This window comes from Periplaneta americana, chromosome 6 (assembly GCF_040183065.1).
Source record: "Periplaneta americana isolate PAMFEO1 chromosome 6, P.americana_PAMFEO1_priV1, whole genome shotgun sequence".
Lineage (NCBI taxonomy): Eukaryota > Metazoa > Arthropoda > Insecta > Blattodea > Blattidae > Periplaneta > Periplaneta americana.
Genome location: NC_091122.1, coordinates 160,580,233 through 160,604,576, shown reverse-complemented (window position 1 = coordinate 160,604,576; position 24,344 = coordinate 160,580,233). Strand labels below are relative to the sequence as shown.

Below are 24,344 nucleotides of genomic sequence, written 5' to 3'. Positions count from 1 at the left end.
TGCATCTCCCTACTTTAGCCCGCAGTGAATTGGAAAAGCATCAGATAGAAACTGACCTATACGGACTCTGCTGTATGTTTCACTGAGACACATTTTAATTAATCGAACTAGTTTCTTGGGAATACCAGATTCAATAAGAATATCATATAATACTTCCCTCTTAACCGAGTCATATGCCTTTTTGAAATCTATACCCTTATACTCCCATTTTTTTTCTCCATTATCTGTCGAATACAAAAAAACTGATCAATAGTCGATCTATTACGCCTAAAACCGCACTGATGATCCCCAATAATTCCATCTACGTACGGAGTTAATCTTCTCAAAAGAATATTGGACAAAATGTTGTACGACGTCAACAAAAGTGATATTCCTCGAAAGTTACCACAGTTGGTTTTGTCATTTTTTTTTAAATAGGTACAATTATGGACTCCTTCCATTGTTCTGGTACAATTTCCTTTTCCCAAATAGCAAATACAAGTTTATAAATTTCGCTATATAATGCACTTCCAGCCTCTTGTATTAAATCTGCTGGAATTTGATCGATACCTGGAGACTTTTACTTTTTCAGATTTTCTATCGCAATTTCGACTTCTGAAAGCGTGGGTTCGGGTATAAATGGCTCAGCAGTTTGTATTTCAATTTCGTCCCGATCATTTCTATTTGGCCTATGTACATTTAGTAGTTGCTCTCTCTGTAGTTGTGGAAATATTAACGGAGGGGGAAATCGTACAAAATCAGATTTTTATTACAGATGTAAACTTTACCAAAACATTATGAAATATGAATATTTTTGGAGAACTATATTCTACACATCCTGATTCGTGAAAATCCTTCTTCCCATATCGATAGTAGGAATGATTTGGAATACGAAATTTCATATTTTACCTGTCTACACATAATACACCGTGATTCAAAATGAAAGAGCAGATTTCAATTTTGTATTACAGACAAACTATCAAAGATAAAAACACATTGCGCAGGCCACTGGATAGAGGAAGGTTCAAAGTTTTATCCTACAGGCACTGTACACTCAACACGAGCACAATGTGTTGCGCGAGAAACATTTAGACGGTAGTCCAGTTCATTCCACACACGCAACAATTAGTCCCTGTTTATTGAATTGACAGCTTCAACAATTCAATTTCTCAGATCTTCAAGAGCAGCTGCCAAAGGTGGGACAATACAGGGAGCTTCACCTGAAAGACTAGATTTGCATAAGATCTTGTTGTCTACCTCTTCCAATCCAACGTTGTGGAATGGTGTTGTTCAGATGACGCCCCATCTTAAGGTGAAAGTGAGACGGAGCGCCATCTTGCATGAAAATGAAGTCATTGGAATCATCAGGAAGTTGAGGAAACAACCAGTTTTGCAGCAGGCCCAGGTATGACATTTCTGTCACAGTTTGCTCCGCAAAGAAGAAAGGTCCATAAACTTTGTGAACAGAAATGGCACAAAACGCATTCATTTTCGGTAAGTCTCTTTCATGTTCGACGACTACGCCGAATTTTCTGTCCCCCAGATTCGAACATTATGGCGATTAACTTTACCTGGGACATCTCGCGAATTCCAACACACAAAATTATTCTTCCTGTGGTGTAGTAGCCATGTTGCTATAAACAAACAATAGGGCAGCTGTGTCCAAACTTTGAACCTTCCTCTATCCACTGACATGCGCAATGTGTTTCTATTTTTGATAATTTGTCTGTGATCAACGAGATAGATACTCTAGATAGGCAAAAGACCTCTGAAAGTTGAAGACAATTGAACATTGGTCCGCCATATTTTGCTTAGTCAAAACAAAGGGGCATGGCTCGGATATTGTAGGAAATGACTGTGATGAAGTTAGCATTATTGTGAATTGAGTTACATATTAAGGCTATATGTTAATAAGTAAAAAGTAAAATACACACAAAACTTTACGTTTTATAACAGCTGTAGGCCTATGTTTTATTAGTTTCACTAAATATTGCCCGGATATTAAATGACAAGCTATACTCAATGCAACCAAAGCAAAGCACCTGAAGACGGATGAATGTATTCGGCAGAAGAAAAATGAATAATTTTTTGGCTTCGTCACAAATTTAATTATCTTACAGCTAATCTAACCTAATATGAAATCATGTAATTCAGTGCTCACCAAGTGATTTCAAGAGAGACGACGTATATAACTAATAGGAGTAAAATATAGGAAAGGTATTGGCGAAAATTAAAAAAAAAAATCCAATAATTAAGTTATTGAGAAAAATTCATTTGAAATTGGAATTAACACAGAGAACTTTTGAAAACTGCAATTATTAAAACTACAAATAACCTCTTAGCATGCAACATAATAATTAAAGAATGACACTAATAGAAAGTTACTCGTGATCATAACTCACCACATTTATTGAAACGATAAGATACTTACGATTAACATTGTTATCAGAAACAACAGGAGCCACAGCTAGCTACACTTCTTTTCGCGTGATGGAGACATCATGTAGTCTAATATAGTTTGAAACAAATATTGTCGCGTGATTTGTCGCGTGATGGAGACATCGTGTAGTCTAATATAATTTGAAACAAATATTGTCGCGTGATGGAGACATCGTGTAGTCTAATATAATTTGAAACAAACATTGTCGCGTGATGGAGACATCGTGTAGTCTAATATAATTTGAAACAAATATTGTCGCGTGATGGAGACATCGTGTAGTCTAATATAATTTGAAACAAATATTGTCGCGTGATGGAGACATCGTGTAGTCTAATATAATTTGAAACAAACATTGTCGCGTGATGGAGACATCGTGTAGTCTAATATAATTTGAAACAAATATTGTCGCGTGATGGAGACATCGTGTAGTCTAATATAATTTGAAACAAACATTGATCTCACACGTGTCTCGCAACTAGGCAGAGGCTTTTGCAGAATAAAACTGTTCTTACATTTGACACAATAATGACAAATTGCGTGTGATGCAAGTGCTAACTTTTCTCTTTGTTAACAAAAATGGCCCTACGCATTAATAAAAAGAAAATTGGTGTAGGCCCTATAAACACAATAAATACTAAACTCTTGATGGTACAAACTTATTAATACAGATACTTCGCTTATGCCCAGTCCGTCTTATAATTCTCTGGGGCAATGGTACCTGTATTGAGAGGGTTTAATTATCCAGAAACGAATATTATGATTTACGGTACATTTCATTTAAATCCGAGGGAACGAGACATTTTTGGAAATTTTTAAGTCTTAATTATTACTTTTTCATTTATAAATCAGCTTTTTACAAAACCTATAGCGAAATGCTTAAATTAAATATTAATGTATCCGAAAAATATAATAATTTATTTTATTTTACTATAGACCGCCATGTTTTGTAGGGAACGATCCCTAGTACTGTTGACCTCCGCAGGGAGCGCTTATCAGAGGTCTTCTGCCTGTCTATAGTATCTAACTCGTCTGTGATACAAAATTTAAATCTGCCCTTTTATTTTGAATCACCGTGATTACTGATGGTCTTGCAAGGCAAAAATGTAACATTATTTGAAACATAGTAATGACTTCACATTTTACCAATTTAGTCCAAAAAAGTTCCAGTGGTTATAAAAACAAACATACTTGTGGCGAGCGCATAGTTTCTCGTAGTAAAGGAGATCATTGAGAAACTGCTCCTGGCAAAAGGAACTTCGACGTCCTGGCGAACCATCCACACTGCTGCTACTGCTACTTCTGCTTCCTGTGCTATTCGTGTTGCATCTGGACCTCCTGCTTGTACTTCTGCCGAGCTCTTCCATTTATTAAACCTGTTCACATATAAATTCCGTGCGTTCTCTTAATAAAGTTATGAATACAACCTGATTCTAAGAAATCTACTCAAAAAAGAGTTATTGTACTATATCTATTCAGACATTATGTTTATTACCTCAAACCTATTCAATTTTTCCCTCGAAATTATTCAAATCCAACTTTACAGGGAGTTATACCTGAAAGCTTGATTTGCATAATACACGTCACTGTTCGTTAACAGAAAACCACAATTTAAGTCACAGCGTTAGTGTGCACTCAATGTTGGTTGCTTGACGGTTGTCAGCCCACTTCCAGAGTTGTGGATATAGAGGTGTCTGGTAGAGTTCCCGGGTAGCTCAGTTGGTAGATGGTTGGTACGTTTAACCAAAGATCCCGAGTTCGATATCCAGCCCCGGAACAATTTTACCCTCGAAATTATTCAAATCAACTTTACAAGGAGTTACACCTGAAAGCTTGATTTGCTTCCTTTGTTCATATTTGAAGTTTTTATTGGGAAGGATAACCAGACGGAAGTGCAGTTTGAACCAATAAATTATTGAGATTTGCGATAAATTAAGTAGTTTAGGAAATTGTATATTTATTATGTATAACTACTTTTGTATATAGATCTTATTTAAATTATTAAGTTTTGTACTTTTGTGAACTAATATCAATAAATCTATCACTATCACTATTGGGAAGGATAAATGCGGTAACTTCCCATTGCTTTCCGCACACCACTGTCTCTTTCGCATCTTAATAGATCCCAGGGGGCTCGTGCTTGGAGCTGAGGAGGGTGGATTTAACTAATTGGGTCCTCTGGACTTCACCGAAATTCACCGCAAGGGTTAAATATTAGTTCTATCAGGATTTTTGACCTGATCAGAGACCGGGAAATTCCAATTAGCCTTTGCCCCTCGCATCCTGGACGAGCTTTTACAAATTATCAGAAAATCTTGGAGAGGGATTGGGTCAATTTTTCCGCAAATGTTTCTATACTTGTGTCCCTGTAGCTCAATCTGAAAAACGTCGGAATTTAGATGTCAACGACTCAGGCTCAATTCCTCGTCACTCCTTTTCATTTTATTGTGTTTCAAGATAGTAGCCTATAATGTAATAATATAAAAAGAGAAAACTAACACCAGTATTATGCAACTGTGTAGGCACAAACCTAATATTGAATTTCTGTTATTTGTATCGCAAAAGAACGATAACAATATAAATGATAAGTTGAATATTATTTATATCGCTAAAGAACGATAACAGAATATAAACGACAACTTGAATATTATTTATAACGCTAAGGAACGATAACAGAATATAAAATGATAAATATCGGTTATTTAATAAATTTAAGATAATATATAATTATTTAAATAAAGTAACCTATTTTACAAGGAAAATAGTTATTTATATTATAATTAGGCTACTTATATAAAATACAGATTATTTATATCACGAAAGAATAACAAAATATAAATAACTTTAATATTGTTTATAACGCTAAAGAACAATAACAATATAAATGACAACTTGAATATTATTTATGTCGCTAAAAGAACGATAACAAAATATAAATAATTTGAATATAACTTGTATCGATAAAGAACGATAACAGAATATAAATGACAACTTTTTATTTATAAAGCTAAGAACGATAACAGAATATAAGTGACAACTTTAATATTATGTCGCTAAAAAACGATAACAAAATATAAATAAATTGAATAGTATTTGTATCCATAAAGAACAATAACAGAATATAAATGACAACTTGAATATTATTTATAACGCTAAAGAACAATAACAGAATATAAATGACGACTTGAATATTATTTATGTCGCTAAAAGAACAATAACAAAATATAAATAATATTATTTGTATCGATAAGAAAAGATAACAGAATATAAATGACAACTTTTTATTTATAACGCTAAGAACGATAACAATATAAATGACAACTTGAATATTATTTATATCGCTAAAGAATGATTAAAAAATAAAATAAAACTTTAACAAGGCCCGAATTCACAACCTTCTAATCATTAAGCGAGCACTCTACCGCTGGTCTACGAGACGCAGATATCGAATAATTCCATAGTTCTGGTACTGATTCTACAAGCACATACATCGTGTAACATCGCCGCGACCCGAAGTGGACTTAGAAAATATTTGCTGTTCACTAGTGCGGCCACTTTTTTTTTGACAGCTGTACATATACATTTACTGACATTTTGTTTAATTAACAATTGAACATTGTTTCCTATTCGCGCACATACAACCATTTATAGGAACACCTTACATAAAAAAATTTAAGTGTTTCGTTTCTTGTGTCGATGAATATTTAACCCCCGTTTCTAATATTTTAAATTACTGTATTAATATCCCTGAGTTTTAACGCTGCGTGCAATCATTTTCAAACAGCATTAAATAGAGAGGGATAAAATTTACCTTTTATGAAACTATGAGGACGAAAGCAAACATACGACTTCAGTTTAATATGTCGAAACCAGGACACATAAGTATAATTGTACTATACGCAGTTCATAGCAGAAAAAAAAAACAATAATAAAATTAAATTTAAAGTGAACGCAATCTGCAAGAAGAAACAGAAATATGAATTACGAATTAATATTCAAAATTACACACTAGTAATATAAAAATATAGCCACCGAATGAAATTATGATATTAAATCAAACTCTCCGTGGAACTATAAACATTAAACTACGACGAATCATTGGCCTCATCTCGCCAAATACTATCTCACTATCACCAATCCGAGTAGTTGATACAGCGTCGTTAAATAACCAATTAAAAATAAACATTAAAGAAAAGAATATAAACGCAAAATGTAGTTCCTTATCGAGTTCTACCCCTAGACTCGGTTATTTTTAACAAGTTCAGTAGGATTTGATAACTTCGGCTCAGAAATTTTAATTAATATTTCAAATTTTGTACTAAATTATGGACGTGGGGAAATCTACATAATTTTAAGAACGTTTTCAGGTTGAGTCTATGAACGCAGATCAAGACAAACTCTATTTGTTCAGCGTTTGAAATGATATTCGAACTACGGACGAAGAATATGGTTGAAAAAATACCCCAACATGCCTACGAAATTAATTTGATTTCCATTTCTTCAAAGGCCAGTTTCGTGGAAGATCAGTTTTTCATAAAGGAACTCAAATACCTGAAAATAATGCAGTAAAAACTAAATAATATAGGCCTATAAACATTAGATCACATTTTAAAAAAGCGAAACGTTGAACTTAAAAACTAACCCTTACATTTATGAAATTTGCAAATTTATAAACAGGCATCACATTTTTTAAAGCACAATCACCACCATTGAAGTTCTCAATCGGATAGCTTCTTCCACAGACTGATCCAAAGCACTTATATCTATTAAAATTTAAAAATCAGTTTCAGTTTCAATATTAAGCTTTAGACATATAGTATATACTTACAGTAAATTAATACACTAGGAACGATTTGAAATGTAATTGAATTAAAATTATAAAACTTGTAGAATGTGAATAAAATTGGTCCTACAAGGACAGCTCATCCATCAGTTTGACGGTTGAGCACAGACTGCGTGATACCAAACCAATAGGAAGTGGGGTAGGAGATCGTAAAAAATGCTTTGCGTTGAACAGGTAACTCATTCTATACGGAGTAGCATAGAGTTATATCAGATATCTAAATAATTTCTCTGTCTTACACACAGTCCAAATATTTCTACGCGTAAGTCAATAGATGTCGTATTCAGAAAACTCAGGAGTAAGGCCTACACAGCCTCTGTATACTATAGAGGTTATGTTACGCATCTCTTTCAATCGATACCTAATAATTTTATAGTATGTACTAGGCCTACATTATTTTATAATAAATATGTGACTGAGTTATGTCGATACAGCGAAGCAGAATAAAATATCCGCAGATGAAGGCGGTATCTTTTATGTAACTCAAATTCTCATACGAAATTGAATATCGGGTCTTTTGCAAGGAAATGATTGTCACTTTTTCATTGTGAGTTTTGTGCGTACCGCAATAATTCCGCTCCTTTAGCGCCTTTATGGTTTATTTTCTTCGATTTTAATTAAGAGGACGCTTATGTGATTTTTAAAACTTCTACAATTTTCATCCAAAATTTATGAATTTTAAAATACAGAAACACGCCTAAAATACTATCATCTGTACAAAATTTGGTGCCATTAGGGATAATATTTTTGAAATTATATTTTTTTAAGTATATTTTATATTTACGTTACTGAAAGTGTTTCTTGCAATAAAGCTTAAAAAATGTTTAGTTCATATTATTATTATTATTATTATTATTATTATTATTATTATTATTATTATTATATATTTATTTATTATATTATTATATATTAATTATTATTTTGTATAACTGATCTGAACTGCGCCCGAGCACGAGCTTCTGCTCTTTCGGGCTGCAATGCCTAATGTAGCTCAAGTGTAAAGTATTAAATCTGTACTAATAATAAATCTGTAGCCGAAATTTTTCTGGTAATTTTCGATTTTCCAAAAATAATTGGTGTTAACATGTATAATTAACCATTCTGAAACCGAAAATCGCTTTTATGAAATTTTTGTTTGTATGTCTGTCTGTCTGTCTGTCTATCTGTATGTTTGTTACCTTTTCACACGATAATGGCTGAACGGATTTCGATGAAAATTGGAATATATATTAAGTTCGTTGTAACTTAGATTTTAGGCTATATGGCATTCAAAATACATTATTTAAAAGGGGGGTTATAAGGGGGCCTGAATTAAATGAATCGAAATATCTCGCTTATTATTGATTTTTGTGAAACATGTTACATAACAAAAGTTTCTTTAAAAATGATTTCCGATAAGTTTTATTCTCTGAAACATTTTGATAGGACTGATATTTAATGAGATAAATGAGTTCTAAAATTAAAACAACTGCCATCTAAGGCGGTGTATTGAAATAAAAAACAAATGACTTCGTCTATAAGGGGCCTTGGACACAACAATCGAAAGCTATGAAACATAGCCTACAGACAATGTTTCTGTGTTTGTATGAAGTAATATCGGAAGCTAAATTAACCGATTTGTATAATTAATTATTATTTCATCATTGGAAAGTGTAGTTTCTCTGGATGGACATAATGCTATAATGTTATTACAGTGACTTGTGAGTGAATTGAGGACAGGTAAGATTAAAATAGCTTCTTATGCACAGAAAACTTGATAGGTTATTCTGTATATTCATTTCCTGTATTTCTTAAATTAATGTTTATGAACATATTCATTTTTATCTCAGAGAATTAACGAACAACGAGAGTGTATTGATTTAGTATGCAGTAATAGTACGTTAGCTTAGCAATCCATTATTGTATAATTCAAATTTTAATTATGCTCAATTGAATCGTGTTAAAATACATTAAAATATATATATGCAATAAATGCAATGCAAGAAAATTGGGTAATGAGCCAAGCAGATTATGTTGCGCTGTTGTAAAAGCTGTTCCTCCTGAGATTCAAGAGCTCCCACAACATATTAAAAACTTTCTAATTCGAGTACATCCGTTATCAACACACTTTTTACATAATATAATATAATATAATATAATATAATATAATATAATATAATATAATATAATACAATATAATATAATATCATATAATATAATATAATATAAACATAATAATAAATCTGTAGTCAAAATTTTTCTGTTAATTTTCGCTTTTCCAAAAATAATTGGTAATAACAATTAAGAAACATGTTAAAGGAATTGTCATTGCACCAAATGAGTGGTCTCTGGATCAAAATGATCGCATTTTAATATTTTAAATACAATTTAAATTAAGTAACATATTAAACGATTTATCCTTCTATCAAACACGAATGTTCCCTGGATCAAATGTCCTATTTTAATTATGTAATTACTTTATATTTATTTCTAACGGGTGCAGAGGAGCGCACGGGTTCGGCTAGTAAATAAATAAATAAATAATAATATTGGCTCAAAGGCTTGAAAATAGTCATACTTACTTACTTACTGGCTTTTAAGGAACGCGGAGGTTCATTGCCGCCCTCACATAAGCCCGCCATTGGTCCCTATCCTGAGCAAGATCAATCCAGTCTCTATCATCATATCCCACCTCCCTCAAATCCATTTTAATATTATTCTCCCATCTACGTCTCGGCCTCCCTAAAGGTCTTTTTCCCTCCGGCCTCCCAACCAGCACTCTATATGCTTTTCTCGATTCGCTTATACGTGCTACATGCCCTGCCAATCTCAAACCAATCTCAAACGTCTGGATTTAATGTTCCTAATTATGTCAGGTGAAGAATACAAAGCGTGCAGTTCTGCGTTGTGTATCTTTCTCCATTCTCCTGTAACTTCATCCCTCTTAGCCCCAAATATTTTCCTAAGAATCTTATTCTCAAACACCCTTAATCTCTGTTTCTCCCTCAAAGTGAGAGTCCAAGTTTCACAGCCATACAGAACAACCGGTAATATAACTGTTTTATAAATTCTAACTTTCAGATTTTTTTACATCAGACTGGATGACAAAAAGCTTCTCAACTGAATAATAACAGGCATTTCCCATATTTATTCTGCGTTTAATTTCCTCCCGAAAATAGTCATAGAGATAAAAATTAGTTAGCTTTTGAGCTCAGTCTAAATAGACAGTCACGATATTTTTTTTTTATTTCATGAATTTACTATTACAGCATATTTTATTCTAAGTGCAATATGAATACGCCACGAATGAACTTAATATTAATATTTCATACAAATGTTAATTAAATTTTATTTATCAATATTTAATTGACTTCTGTGAGAAGTTTCAGGCCAATCTGACAATAAATGTTGTGCGAGGAGCTTTTTTATTCAAGGAACTGCTTAAAATTGAAAGTCGAGAAAACAGCATTAATAAAAACAATTTTCTCAACTCACGCAATGTATATTTGGCCTCATTTCATTACATGGAATGGTACCTTAGAACGGTGAAGGTTAGGACGGAGTTCGTTTGTATAGCCACAAGGAACATTTTGTAATTTTTGACAATTTCTTTCTTCTCTATTACAATGTATAAAAGTCACGTGACACAGTTTGAAGGGCTCTCAAATAGGAAATGAAACTCTATTATGAAACTAGAAGGTTCAAATATAATTACGAACATAAAAACAAAAAGTAGATAGCACAAAATTTCAATATGAAAATTTCCCCAAACAAAACAAAAATTATGGCGTTCCAAGGTAAACAGCCAGTTAGGAGTAAAATTTTCTTTGGAACCCATACGTTAGAACAGGTAAACTCATTTAAATATTTAGGTTATAATTTGACATATTTACCTGTTACTGATATATCTGAAAATATTCAACATTTTAATGGAGCCTTAAGAACCATCAGCCAGGTTTTCACAACCACGAAAACCCAAAAACATACCAGGTTAAAAGCATTTGAAGTTCTAGCAAGACCTGTCCTCATGTATGGTAGTGAGGCCTGGACTGTCCGAAACTCAGATGTTCAACGCCTAACAATTGCAGAAATGAGATTTCTAAGGAGGACTGCCTGCTACAGCTTGCTTGACCACAAAAGGAATGAACTAATTACAAAAGAATTGAAAATTACACCTATTTATGAACATCTCAACCACTATAGACAAAAATGGCTTAACCATGTCAATAGAATGGACCATTCCAGACTCCCAAGACAAATTCTCCGCTATATACCACATGGAAGACGATCTTTGGGACGCCCCCTGAAAAAATGGACGGAGACCGTAACAGGTCACTAGGCCCAATACTGCAAGGACGATGATGATGATGATGTGGATTTTCCTGATTTTTCACCATTATTTCACAGTAGTTTCCCCTTAAACATACATAATTTCTGTGCAACCAAATAGGAGATTTCATTCCCTACATTCCACGCAAGGCATTTCTTATAATCTCAAAACCAAGGCATTTCAGTTCGCTTGGTAGTTCACTTGGCAGAGCGCTGAGGACCCAGGTTGGAATCCCACTGATGGTGGAGTGGTATCTCTGGTGGTTTGACTCGAGACTGTCTCGTTTTCCTCCATTCCACCGTTATTCACTATTCCAATATCTATCATCGTCATTTCAATAGTTATAATATCCGCTCAAAATTGTGCTAGTGGGCACAGAATATCTCCGAGCCTGACGATGATGAAGATTTCAATACCTGTAATCGGACTTGCGGGAAGAAGGGATGGTTGAGACTTTGTATGAAAATAAATCCTTTTCACTGCTGAAATTAAAAACATTCGCTCACTGCCTTTGTTAGACTCGTTTATATCTCATTTAATTTATTGTATACCACAGATCCGGAGGGAATAAGACCTTTGGGGAGGCCGAGACGTAGGTGAGAGGATAATATTAAAATGGATTTGAGGAAGGTGCAATTAACTAAGTTGTGTCATGTAATTAATTATGATGATATGTAATTAATTAAGATGATATGTAAATAAATGAAGGTGATATGTAATTAATTAAGATGATATGTAAATAAATGAAGGAGATATGTGATTAATTAAGATTATATGTAAATAAATGAAGGTGATATGTAATTAATTAACATGATATGTAAATAAGTTGATATGTAAATAAATGAAGGAGATATGTAATTAATTAAGATGATATGCAAATAAGTTGATATGTAAATAAATGAAGGAGATATGTAATTAATTAAGATGATATGTAAATAAATGAAGGTGATATGTATTTAATTAAGGTGATATGTAATTACTTAAATTGGTAATAGTTGGGTGAAATAGGTTAGGTTTACTTTTCCTTATTGTAGGCGTTATTATAGCATAGTTTTATTTATAGTCCTAGGTTTATTGCATCTATTTATTTATAGTTAGAAGTAAATTTACGTTTATTTTATTTTTTATTGCTGTAATTATTGTATTATTGTAATAGTATTATTGTATATTATATACCACTGCCACCGGGTATATACCCAATTGTAGTGCTAATAAATACATACATACATACATACATACATACATACATACATACATACATACATACATATGATGGTAGGGACTGGATTAATCTTGCTTAAAATAGGGACCGATGGCGGGCTTATGTGAAGCGGCAATGAACCTCTGGGTTTCTTAAAAGCCAAAGTAAGTAAGTATACCACAGATCTTTACATTGGCATTGAAGCTTTAACTTATTTGGAAAAAGTCAAAAGTTTTACAATTTTTTTGTCGAGTGATGTGAGGCCGAGGACTCGCCATAAATTACCTGAAATTTGCCTCATGATTGGGAAAACCTCGGAAAAAAAAACAAGCGGGAATCTAACCCAAGTCCGAGCACAGCTCCAAATCAGCAGGCAAGCGACTCTACCGACTGAGCTACGCTGGTGACTCTACAAAAGTACTAGGGAGGATCGGAAAGTAACGCACAACAATTTCTTTACGGTATAATATTTTGGTTAGGACGTTCAAAGTTGGCAGATAGTTAGTTTGAATCTTGCGCTACAGACAGCAATGGCTCGATTAGGTGTCACCCTGGCGGAACGAGCGGTAACTACTGAATAAAGATGGAACGTGTGCCAGGTTATGAACCGACGAAACAGGAAGTAGTTGGATGGGCGAGAGGAAAGTGCGGGTTAGAGGGGTAGCCTGTGCAGCGATGACACGTTGAGTGTGGGGGATGGAGGGGAGAACGAGAACGGAGCTTTTCATTGGACCTCGCGTGAAAATGTCGTCTGCTAACGAAAATCTGGCAACGGAATCACGGAGACAGTGTAGCCAGTTCATTTTCAGTACCACGTGCATTACGGGTCGCATTTCGTACCAGTGTCATTAGCTCGTGCTTTCTTAAAACAGTAATTTTAATTACTAATATTGTGGATAGTGTTATCGAGAACTATATACAGTAGTTATTTTAAACATATCGGTGACAAACGCTGAACATGCTTTGAATCTCGCCCCACTATGTGGCAACAGAGCTCAGAAAGAGACCAACAGAACGTTGCTTCTGGTTTAGTCGGTTCATAACCTGGCTTTTAGTATAGCATCGTCTGCTTGTGAAGAGCAGCGAGGTGTAGTACATTTTTTCTGAGCAAAACAAAAAAGTCCGAGTGAAATTCACAGGGAAATGTTAGAGATATATGGTGCTGATTGTCTAGACCGTAGAAACATCTCCAGGCGGTGCAGGTTCTTCGAAGAGAGGCGAATAAATCTACCGACGAAGCACGTTCCGGCCGACCAGTGAACGCTGCAACTCCACCCAATGTCAGAGGCATTGAGGCGGCAGTCGCCCATCCTACAGTCCAGACCTCGCACCGTGTGAGTTTCACTCTTTCGGACCAATGAAAAAATTCCTAGCAGACCACTACTAATATTATATAACATCTTAACAACACTTTCAGCAACTCGTTAATTCTATTATTTTATATTCTACAATGTAACAACAGTGGAAATATAAATCTAACAAGCTTTTTCATTAATACGGTATTGGCACCTATCAATTTAAGTACAGAGGCATAAAAATCTTAAGTGGTCAACATAGGTCTAATATTTCTCCAGTACATCATATAGTGATGATACTAAAAGCACATTATGTCGATATAAACCGTTAATATCGACAAAATGTTAGAAAATAAGACTGAAACCAAATTGATCCTTTTACTGTATTATGACTCTGTTCACTGACCTACGCGTTACTTTGGAGCAGAGACTGCAACATGATCATAATAAGTAAGTTATGTGCATTCGTTTCATCTGCAATATTCGCCGGGCTGATCACGTAACACTATCAAATGTTGTCCTAGCTCCGACTAGAAGATCGCAGGAAAATCCACTGTCTTTCCCTCCTCTTTCATTATTGCATTTCTCCATTCCAGTCTATCTCACACCCCGTTTTCAAAATTTATCCACCCATCATAACCTAGTTCTAGACTCTAGACCAGTGGTGACCAAAACTCGAGCTGCAGTGATTACATGCGACAGACGTCCTATGAAGTAAGGAGACGGAGGAAAGGTACAGGGACATCACTTTATTTTTACCAACATTTTTAACATTAACTGGCTATACTCGGAAACACTGTTACTCCCCTGTTTGGTGTTGCTAGTGCAATATGTAAACAAATCATTTTACTAGCTATAGGAGGAGAGAAAAGTAGTGTAGCCATTTATGTTACAGGGAAATACAGTATTACGATTTTCAATTTGATCATTACTTTTACGGTATTTTATCAAAAGACAGTAGAGTAGTAACAATTTTTTTTTCACAAACCCAACCCTTCAGGAGGTTATATTCATTATGTAATGTCTACTTTATTCAGCATATTACTAACATAATTTATTCCTGGGAATTTTGTGAGCACTTCCGTAAGAAACCTCAATTTCTACAGCTAACTTCTTGACCGACTTATTACAACTTCACTGCAGCCTTTCTCTAGCATCTTCTACAGCATCTTCTGTCCCCTTTGTTGGCCTTCTTACACTTTTCTTGCTTTCTGTTGCTCTAAATTTATCTACCAGATTAATGACATTTCTACGAAAATATTTCGTAATATAATCAGGAAAGCGTTAAAAAAACTGTTGTTCACATTCGGTTATATTGTAATTCCAGTTTCCATCATCGTCCTTCATACCTACTAACAGTAAAACAAAACTCTTGTTTAAATAATGCTGTTAAGTACCGTACCATATTATAGGGTACCGTACTTTCGGTAACTCTAATCTTCACTTGTGCTCAGTCCACACAGATAAATTCAGTTATGCTACACACCATACCTGTGTGAAAATAAACTTCAATAATATAAGCTCTTTCTTCTATAGAAAATGCAACATATTTCTGAAACACACTGTATTCTGTACTATTTTCTTCACTGTTAGCAACAGCGGCCGGGCTGACGTTAGCAAGGACATTAGTGAAAGGGGTGGAAGTCAAGTACATTCAGAAACGCAGGTACAATAAAAATAGAAGTAAAAATAAAATGATGTCCCTGTACTTGGCATGAGAACTACAACCAGTGGTGGTTCCTGTACTAACATCTTCATCAATCCCGCGGATAAAAATCTCAAGCTTTGCTGTATCAGTAATGTCACTGCTGTCATAAAGAGCCAGTGAATAATATACGATTTTTCTTGCTATTATTTTTAACCTTCCTCTTGAATATAATCAGGAATTTTCTAAATTCTTCTCTCGATACTTGGTCGAGAAATTCGTAGTTTTTCAAAATTAAAAGCTTCTTATGGACAAGTTATTTAAGTTATTTTAATCATTACTCTTTCGAGAAATTCTGTTCTATTAAAAGGATTTAGAGCACGAGATATTTCAAACCCCATTAGGTAGCTGACTTCCTTACATTTATTTATCTCATCTTTCTCTTCCTGGCTATGATTTAAGTCTTAAGACATGTCAATTCCTGGAGTTTAACAGTTCGTTGGCACATAATATTGAATCTTTTTACCTACAATATTATTATTAAATGGTGCACGTACAGAAGAATTATAGAAACACATACTTAGTAGTAGTAGTAATAATAATAATAATAATAATAATAATAATAATAATAATAATAATAATAATAATAATAATAAAAATAAAACATTATTCAGCGTGGCAATTAATGTTTCTACAGGGACATCATTTTATTTTTACTAATGTTTTTAATATTAACCTGGCTATACCTTTGGATTAAAGGTCTACAACCGGAAACACCGCTTGCTCCCCCTTCCAAGACTGGAGTTCGATGATACTGGCGTAAAATACAAATCACTTTACTAGGTGTAGGAGGGAAGAAAAGTAGTTAATCCATTTACGTAAACTAGGAAAATCGCAATTTTGAGTTTGATAATTTTCATTAGGTTTTTGTTTAATCAAAATACAGTACAGTATTAACAATAAGTGCTTTTACTCAGAACTGAGCTATCCATTCGGACGTATTAATTATGTAGTGTATATTGTACTGTTACAGCACATTAGCGTACAATATAGAGAATGAAGTTAAATTGAAAAATAATCATAATATGGATATTTAAACACGTTTTTGAAAATGGTGGCTGTTCATTTCGATACGGGCTTCAGTTCTTTTGTGCATATTATCGCACTGTAGACTATTGTACCTAATTCCAATTACCAGTTTCGTCCTTCGTACTAGTAACTCAAGTTGAAATAATTCTATACCTACTCTATAAAAGAGTACCTTACGTACTGTAAATTTAATCTTCACTTCTGCCCGATCCAAAAAGATAAAATTACTCGGAAATGCTATCTACTGTCCGTTCAAGTGGTTTTGTCGCACGGTCGTAGAGAGGGGGGAAATCACGTGACAATTATTTATTGAGGCTCTTTTATTTAAGTTATTTTAAACAGTTGATATAATATTACGTAGACGTCCAATTCCTAACAGAAATTAATGTTTTCAGAAAAGAGCTAAGACAGCCCAGCTACTAGACTTTACAGAAGGGCGAACAGAAGCTGGTGGGGGAAACCTGGATTCGACGTAGGCAAAAGGACGACAGTACCTGTGCGAAAATATGATTCAATATTGAAAGCTCTTTCGTCACTGGAAAACGCGAACATATTTCTGGAACGTACTATACTCAGTAACTCAGTACTGCATACGCGGCCTCGTTATGTTTGGAGAACGGTTGGAAGTTTACTAGTAGGGGGGGGTGGGAGTGAAGTACATTCAAAAACTCAGGTACAATAAAAATTGAAGTAAAAATAAAATGATGTCCCTGTATATACTCCCAATTGAACGTTGAGCAAGTAAACATATTATTTTTGTCCGACAGAACAACAAAAATGTTCTCCTTCTCATTCTTTACGAAACCACCTCTTACTGCTTGTAGAGACAGAGTTTGTAGAGCGACATGATACCGCCATTGCTTGCCTTCAGTACGTGAATGAAACACACAGCAATGTAGAGGAAACTCCTCGTACCCGTTTGTATGTCTGTGATTACACGATGTAATCATGACACCCGCTTTGATCACCGCTGCTCTAGACACACGATCACAACACTCCTCAATATTATCCATTTTCTCTCTACGAACATCCTCATATTCACCTTCTTTCACTGTGTCAGTTCCTTGACTTTGGAATTCCCTACCGAGTAATCTCAGAGACTATCAAACATCAAACGTATTTAAGAATAGACTAAGGAAGTATTTTTCCGAATGTTAGGTGAAGAATACACTGCGTGTAGTTCTGCGTTGTGTAACTTACTCCATTCTCCTGTAACCCAAACCTTTTACAAGTAATAAAATAACACTTTCGCTGTAAAAGTCACAGGAGACAACGGAAAAATCTGAACTACTCTACTTCGCGTACGTGACAATAACCTTGACTGATCTGATAACAAACATGTAGTCTTCGGTTTAACTGTTCCAAAGTCAAGTATAATTCATTAAACTCACGACTTCTTATGATCCAATATTACAATTTTGATTTTGACAATAGAACTTTTAACCAAAGACACACATTAAAAACATACAAGGGCTCAGCCGGGATTTGAACCCGGGACCTCCTGCACCCGAAGCAGGAATCATACCCCTAGACCACTGAGCCAGTTGCTAAGGTAGCTGAAATATGGTGATCTCAATGCTGACATTAAGGCTTTGATCAGCTTTCACGGAGAAATGTGGTAATCTATGACAAAAATTTCGAGGATAAAATGAGAATTTTGGGGTGACAAGGGAGTAAACGGGTAAAGAGGACTGTACTTGCAGTGTGTAGGGGAACACATGCGTTTGCTAATGGCATTTTTATATATTATTTGTTTTTGTCTCAAGTACGTACGGTATGTAGTCGGAATACTTCTGTTACTACCGAAGAATACGAGGCGGGGCAATTCTTTATAGGACAGGATTGCTATACGTCCGGAATTTTCCGGAACAGTACAGAATCGAAGTCTGCGTTCCGAAAATAAATTTCATACGATATTTTGTCTTCAATTTAGGCCTATGCTACGGCAGCTCGAACAGGTTAAAATGATTGGAAATAAAGCACATTGACTAAGAGGAAAGGTAGGCCTACACTTTTCGATAATTTTACTATATTTCAACATTTTTTCTGGAGAATCTATAGGTTATCTGAAAATAAAAATTAGCATGACTATTTAGTTTATATGACGTCATTCCATTTTCGGCCAAAGAAGTGTAATGAAATTTTGAATTCCAACTGATCACAGTCATAAATCGCGATAATTTCTGCAGCTCGATTTATCACTATCAATTTATCGCATGGTCGTTCTTTTGTTTAGTCAGTGACGCCAACTGTTTCCACGTAAATCAATGAGCACGAATCCATTGTACTAAATAAAGTGCGAAATCCTATTTCCACATCTACATCTTCTAATTCCATGTCCATTGTCTCTAAAGAAAATGACACTTCTTCATAACAATTGTTCGTTTAATTAATGTGTTAATCACGTTACTTGTAATTATACTAAAAAATGTTTAAATTAAATTATGAGTTCAGCAGATAATGAAAACCTATTTCTGTTATAATACTTACTTACTTAAAAATGATTTTTAAGGAACCCGAAGGTTCATTGCCGTCCTCATGTAAGCCCGCATTTGGTCCTGTGCAAGATTAATCCACTCTCTATCATCATATCCCATCTCCCTCAAATCCATTTTAATATTATCCTCCCATCTATGTCTCGGCCTCCCCAAAGGTCTTTTTCCCTCCGGCCTCCCAACTAATACTCTATATGCATTTCTGGATTCGCCCATACGCGCTACATGCCCTGCTCATCTCAAATGTCTGGATTTAATGTTCCTAATTATGTCAGGTGAAGAATACAATGCGTGAAGTTCTGCGTTGTGTAACTTTCTCCATTCTCCTGTAACTTAATCCCTCTTACCCCCAAATATTTTCCTAAGAACCTTATTCTCAAACATCCTTAATCTCTGTTCCTCTCTCAAAGTAAGAGTCCAAGTTTCACAACCATACAGAACAACAGGTAATATAACTGCTTTATAAATTCTAACTTTCAGATTTTTTGACAGCAGACTAGATGACAAAAGTTTCTCAACCGAATAATAACACGCATTTCCCATAGTTAATTTCCTTCCGGGTATCATTTATATTTGTTACTGTTGCTCCAAGATATTTGAATTTTTCCACCTCTTCGAAGGATAAATCTCCAATTTTTATATTTCCATTTCGTACAATTCTCGTCACGAGACATATATAATAATAATAATAATAATAATAATAATAATAATAATAATAATAATAATAATAATAATAATAATAAGAGAAAAGAGCAGTAGGCCTACATGAAAATAACATTTTTAAACCTGTATTTCGCTTTTCTCAATTGGCATTACTGAATAACATTCAATTTCTTTATTGCAGTAATCGTTATTCATCTATTTCAACTTCACAATGTCTGAATAGGTTAAGTATTCATAAATATACTTTTATTAACATTTTGTGAGCGAATGTTAGGGATATATCATTTACATTTTTATTTTATTCACAAAATAGTCCTAATAAATGCCACTCGAGGTCTGAAATTTCCGAAATAAATCCACGAGCGAAACGAGTAGATTTATCAGCAAACCTCAGACCTCTTGTGACATTACTATAGATTAATATGCACTATTCGTACGTTACTAAGCAACTTAATTGTTTCTTATAACCTAATAGCGTGTTTTTTTAAATTATAAAAATATTTCTAATGAGTTATTACTGGCTACTTTCGCTGATGACATTGCTATTCTTGCTTCACATGAAGATCCATCCTGCAGAATGAATTGAAAGAAACAGAAGACTGGCTAATTAAGTGGCGAATACAAACGAGTGAAAACAAATCAGTTCATGTTACTTTCGGAACCAGAACTGATAACTGTCCTCCTGTAACATTGTACAACAAAGAACTTCCTGAAGCAGACGATGTTAAATATTTAGGTATGCATTTAGATCGCCACTTAACATGGCGTAAACATATTGAAACTAAACGTAAAGAATTACATTTTAAAACATCAAAAATCTATTGGTTATTGGGACCTAAATCAAAACTGTCATTAGAAAATAAACTTTTTGTTTATAAAGTAATACTAAAACCAATCTGGACATACGGCATCCAACTGTGGGGAACTGCTAGCAACTCAAACATTGAAATACTGCAGAGGTATCAGCACAGTCTACTATATACAGTCGCGAAGCTCAATATGTAGTAAAAATGCAAACATGGGTAGTTGCCCACCACTAGGATCGCTACTATCGCCTCTAGCAGATGACAAAAATATGTTACACTTTCGTTGTCGTGTTCTTTTGGAAAAATTAACACCGTCCTTCCATTATTGAAATATTAAATGGATGAAGTTCATTTATTATTTTAAAGAAGTATATTAAATTCCACCATAAACTCGAAGATACCTGCAAGAAATAGGTTAATATTATTTTTGTTTGTGCAAAACGAACTGAAATTTACTATAATCGCTTCACTCATTCAAGATTATAGCGATAATGAACTATGAAACCAATAAATATTAATTTGCATTTCCCTTTACATCAATAATATAATAACAATAAAAATGGAAATATGAATTAATGGGAGTAACTTACGTGTACCGGTACTTGTAGTGTAAGCTTACGTAGTTAACAAAGTGGGATGAGGTTAAGCAATAATAATCACACCAGAATTGGAAATAAAACGTGATCAATAAAATTTATTGTAACAGACTTACTTTTTCTACGTCTCTAGTAAAGTAACAAATAACAATAACAAAATTAACAGCTATAATTAAAAACATATCCTTTGAAAAAAAAAGTAGGCCTAAGTTGTCTGAAAATGTACAATTATTCAAGGAATCAGCTGATACAGACGTAGAATTAGTGCAAAGCTTTTGTTTCTCAGCTGCAGGTAATAACAAAACAGGTTTATTTGAAACATCAAATAAAGTCGTAACTGCATTCCAGATTAATTTATTTTTGTTTTCATTCATAAATTGTGTGTTTTCAAAATGAAGAGAGCAAAACTTTATATTATTATAAAGACATGCTTCATTCTTTGTCATTAGATCTTCCCTCCTGCTGTTTATTAACCACTTTTTGCATCTAGAAGTAAAATAAGAAATAGATGTTAGGATTTTTCTTCACGAGCATCAATGCGAAATGCGCAATGACCTAGCACTCGATGGAAATACGACTCAGTCCACTCTAAATCCAAAGTCGACCGTGGACAGTCTATTGTTTCTAGTTGCTAACCGCTTGGAGCGCTTTATCGCGAGATTTGCAAAAAATCACCTCAAGCTTCGTGACTGTATATAGTAGACTGTGGATTCAGTCCAAAACTTTACGTTCCATTGTCACTGCACCATGGTATGTCCGTAATGATGTCATTCATCATGATCTAAACATTTCAACCGTAAAAGAATAAATCTCTAAGTTCAGCAAAAAATTACCTGCACCGATTAAATCAACATCCGAATCATCATGCATTAAATTTGCTGGATAATAGTCAAACAATAAGAAGACTTAAAAGGACCAATGCTCTTGACCTTCCATTCATATTTACTGCAGCTATTTAAAACATTATTATTTTTCTTTTGGAGTGTTGTCATGGGATAACATCTCCACTCATGTCATATTCTTTTATAATATTTACTTATTGTCTATTGTAGACAGATTGTAAATGTGGCATAATTGTTAAAAAAATAATAATATTTGTGGGGTATTTTGTTCACCCGGACAACGTTTACGTGATAAATTACTCAAATATTAATTGAATGTTAATGTGAAAATTTTTCAAAACACGGATACCACCTTTCCCCTATGCCCCACCACACTACCTTGCATCCAGCTACTTTCCCTCCAGACTCCACCCTCTCTCGCGTTTTCACGTCTCATCTCGCTCCACACGAGACTTGCACCATCTCGCCTCGTTTTGAGTTATTTTTAGTAAACATATCTACAACTTAAATAAAATCTCTAACATGTCAACTCAATTTATACGGTAATAAATCCCTCAAAAAATGTTTGATCAATATTACCTTTTAGATCGTATTTTCACGTCCCCATATGATTGAATTATGGGTATTCACTAGCCCACTGATATGGAAGGTTGCTTCGTCAGAAAATACCCATCTATTCAAGAAGAATTTTGTTTATTCGGTTATTGCTGAGTTTGTTTCTTATGGGTTAACAATGATGATACAAAACTTCCGTGCTGAAATGAATTCTACAGCACCTCCATTATAAATTGTATAGTAATTTTATTTTATGTCTTACCAAACGGATCAGACTGTATATTACTGTATGAAACAAGTTATAATGTTAAACTTTATGGCACGAGCCAACGTTTAGGGAACGAGAAAAACGAGTTTCCTAATTTTGACGAATGCAATATCAATATAACATCATATACGTATTTCATATGTTTTTTTGTGCAATCGCTTTATAAAACAAAGACATAACTTCAAATTTATAATGGTGGGTAGTTTGATATCATGGTCTATGATGACCTATGACAACGATGATGTATCAAAATAATATGTTTAATAAAGCCAGTGTACAAAACAATACGCCAAAGTGTTAAGTACAGACAGTGGCGGTTCCTCGGGGGAGGTAAAGGAGGAACGTCCTCCTCACATTTTTCTTCTTTTGAAAGTAAATACCAAATGAAATAATATATGCCTTGAAATTCGAGAAAGATTCGATAATTTTTAAGTTCACAGCTATAAGAAAACCTCGGTTGATCGAGTTTTAAACCACGCGCACTCATGTGCTGCTAGAAAACTGTGAGAAGGATGCGAGATTGTTTGTGTGGAGGAAAGTCAATCCATTCCTCCTTTACTGCAGTTAACACACATAGACAACAGCGCGCTAGCGGCCAGAGAAAGAAGCAGAGTTTTAAAGCAAGTAAATGAACGGATAGGGAGGAGATCCTCCTTTGAATTAGCGCATGGGCGGGAAATAGAAACCGACTGGTCTTGCAGCAAACTCGCTACCGCTGCCATGTAACGATGCGGCATTCAACCAGACTATAACACGTCATCTAGGAGGAGACACAATAAAAACAGTTTAACGCAAAGCTATGAAAGACACCATATAAACTTTTTTTTTAAATTATAAATCAAAATATATTCATTGCACTTTATATAAGCTACAGTATATTCATGGTTTGAAACTTTCGAGGATATAATATGAAAGTTGAAGTAGGATTTATATAAAACAAAGAGGAAGTAGTTCTAAGTTAGTATCGCAGATCTTTTTGGCCTATGAAATTCACTTCCATTCATTGTTTACTAGACAGGACAACAGCCAAGTTGTCAATTTTGTACAAATATATTTGAAATTGAAGGTACTGCAATCTACATTATTTTTAACATAAAAAATTAATCTGCCACCGGCAGTTTTGAACAATAATGGTAGTATGACTTTACAAGAACTGATATTCTTCAAAAGCATGTGATACTGAACTTGTAAAATGTACTCGTACATGTGGCAACACAGACCACGTGGGTGGGTGCAGGGTTCTCGCTTTCCTAACAGATTATTTCCCATTCCTATTTCCGTAAAACGGTTCCGGTTACGTGTTAGTAGCTGGTCTCTTCCA

General features: G+C 34.3%; 1 protein-coding gene and 1 non-coding gene across 3 annotated transcripts in view; both read right to left on the bottom strand.

The window, feature by feature from the left end:
* Nucleotides 1–7,376, bottom strand: part of hoe1 (OCA2 melanosomal transmembrane protein hoepel1) — a 98,639-nt gene extending 91,263 nt beyond the window's left edge. For both annotated transcript variants that reach the window (XM_069829454.1, XM_069829455.1), the window contains exons 1-2: nucleotides 7,245–7,376; nucleotides 3,608–3,792 (exon numbers count right to left, since the gene is read on the bottom strand). In XM_069829454.1, the coding sequence (XP_069685555.1) occupies nucleotides 3,608–3,783 (176 nt within the window). In that variant the 5' untranslated portion in view covers nucleotides 3,784–3,792; nucleotides 7,245–7,376. The remainder of the gene's footprint in view (nucleotides 1–3,607; nucleotides 3,793–7,244) is intronic.
* Nucleotides 7,377–18,268: 10,892 nt separating this feature from the next.
* Nucleotides 18,269–18,340, bottom strand: TRNAP-CGG (transfer RNA proline (anticodon CGG)). The gene has a single exon. It is a non-coding gene; the product is annotated as a tRNA-Pro (tRNA).
* Nucleotides 18,341–24,344: the final 6,004 nt, after the last annotated feature.